The sequence below is a fragment of the Penaeus vannamei genome, chromosome 24 (genome assembly GCF_042767895.1).
Source record: "Penaeus vannamei isolate JL-2024 chromosome 24, ASM4276789v1, whole genome shotgun sequence".
In the NCBI taxonomy this organism is placed as follows: domain Eukaryota; kingdom Metazoa; phylum Arthropoda; class Malacostraca; order Decapoda; family Penaeidae; genus Penaeus; species Penaeus vannamei.
The window spans coordinates 19,739,997-19,742,496 of NC_091572.1; the positions used below are offsets into that span (position 1 = coordinate 19,739,997).

Consider the following 2,500-nt stretch of genomic DNA (forward strand, 5'->3'; position numbering starts at 1 on the left):
GTATGATTATTTGTCTTGTGTTTTTTGACTTCCTTATTTTATGTCTAATCTAACTTAGGATGAAGTTGATCTGGAAAAGAAACTGGTAATGAAATCGGATGCTGATGCTGAGGAGGCTCACCTTGAGGCTGCAAGAGCAGTGTCAGGGGATACTGCAGCAACATCAGAGATAACGCCAGTTGTAAAGTCAGGTAAATCTAGAGCTTGGGTTTCCAGACTTTGTTAGTATTTTAGATGTACAAACTACCTACTTGTGAAACTTTTTTGGGCGGTAGAATTTAATATTGTTTAACTCCTATATTTCAAGAGACTCGGATAGATGTTAATATTGAATAAAGTCTGATTAGTATATTTTTGTGCAAAATAATATGAAAAATGTTGCATTTCACTTTGGTTTTGGAATCTTCAAAGTACTGTTTGAAAATGTTCTAAGTGGTTCTAAAGGTCAGAATTACTAATACTGGAAATCATCATGAAATAGAATTTCTATCACACACACCTGTCCCCTCCTTTATACCAAAGGTCTTTCTGAGAGTGACATTAGTGCTGGAGGAGCAGCCCAGACCAAACACCCTGTGGCTGTCCTGCCCTTTGACGGGGTCTACCTCTTGGTGGTCCACACAGCAGCTGTTCCTGAATCTGTGATTGGGAATGATTCATACATCGCTGAGATTGATATTGAGATGAGGAGTGACTATGGTTACCTCTCAGCTGTAGGTATGTTGGAGTGAAGTTTTATACTTGATTTAGCATGTTGATTAATTTTATTATTTTTGCTGTTGTAGTAGGATTATTATTGTTGCTCTTGTTATTGCTGTTGTCATTACTACCACTGTTATTATGTGTACGTTTATATTTAAAGAACCATTTATAGATCATGACATTGTCCATTAGAATAAATGCCAGTAATTGTAATTACTTTAAGGAGGCTGTCGCGATGAATTTTGACGAATGCTTTAAAAAATACGTGAAAATTTGTAATCTAGTAGGCTTTGGCAATCCCAATAACACAATATTTCTTCTAAATACGAAAAAATAAAGGGAGTTATGACTGAATCTGTGACCCCCCTCGCCTCTGGCTCCAATGTTTACTTTGTTGTGTCCGAGCAAATATACATGACAAATTTTGTATTTTATTTTATTTTATTTTATTTATTTTGGTATTCTCTGGTAGCTAACTGGCAATTCTGCTTCTGAATCAGCTGACAGCCACAAGAGTGACAGAGCGAGAGGCTGTGCTTACTTGGTGCTACACCATCCCAAGGGCGTGCCGATACATAATGTGTGATGCACCCTCATCACATACTAAGAGGACGCTACTAATGATAGATGTTAGTCCTGTAACATATAAACATAATATGAAAAATACTTCTTAATCACAGCTGCAGCAGATGTTTATTCGTATGAAAAGCCTCTTGAGATACTGTAAAGGTGCTGCGAAGCCTGTAATGACACGCAGTACTTCTACAATCATTGGCAGTTATTGCCATTAGTATTTTGTAAATGTGGGGCACCAAGCACCAGCTATACCTCAAAATACCATGTGAATGTCATAGAATGCATCAGGATTGATGCAGAGATCAGATTTCTAAAGAAAGAAAGAAAGAAAGAAAGAAAGAAAGAAAGAAAGAAAGAAAGAAAGAAAGAAAGAAAGAAAGAAAGAAAGAAAGAAAGAAAGAAAGAAAGAAAGAAAAAAAAAAAGGAAAAAGTATCCTCAACTTCAAAGCCTGCTATCTCAAAACTACACCTTTGTCCACATTTTTTTTAATGTCACTCCGTATCTACTTGGGCTATTCTAATGGGGTTTGGATCATTTGAAAGCTGAACAAATTTGCGATTATCTCAACGATTTGATTTTCTTTTCAGCCATATATCATTTTATATTTTTAATAATTAATTTTTTTTTTTTTTCTTTTTATATACTCTAAACTAAGGTATAGGCATTGCTATAGAGTATATATTGTAGTTTTTTTTAACAAGTTTGGTCAATGGATAAGTGAGATTTATAATTTTTAAAAACTTTCCAAAAACTTGTTTTATAAAGATAACTTCATTGTTTATTATCCAAATGATGTAAATCGTAGTATATGTAAATATAATATATTAAAAAATCGTGAAAATCTAATCATAATTAACAAACTTTGTTCCCGAATGTAACGACCCCCTTAAGGGGACCGTCCCTGGCGGTGGGGGGGGGGCGAGTCGAAGATTTTGGGTTGGAGTGGTCGAAAATGAGTTATGGTCAGTTTCATATTCGTAAATGAGAGTAGAATTACTCACGTGAATATGAACTTCCACGGAGAAAAATTCCGGCAGCACGCGAGGCCAGAACCTCAGTCCCACTGCTGCTGTGTCAGCGATTTTCACCCTTCCGCACTCTCGCTTCACAGGAGCTAATCTGATGCATTGTATTTTGACATTACCTATTGAAATGGATCACAGGAAGGTAAAAGTGTCTTATTATAACAGTTTTATCCTAAAGTGAAAGATTTATGATATG

At 35.7% G+C, this 2,500-nt stretch overlaps 1 protein-coding gene across 1 annotated transcript in view; it reads left to right on the forward strand.

Moving 5' to 3' along the window:
• Window positions 1-58: 58 nt before the first annotated feature.
• The window catches only part of LOC113827307 (transmembrane protein 87A-like), a gene marked incomplete at its 5' end in the record, with an annotated part of 16,553 nt that continues 14,111 nt past the window's right edge, over window positions 59-2,500 (forward strand). Inside the window, 2 exon segments of the mRNA XM_070138436.1 lie at window positions 59-191; window positions 523-717. Coding sequence (XP_069994537.1) covers window positions 59-191; window positions 523-717 — 328 coding nt within the window.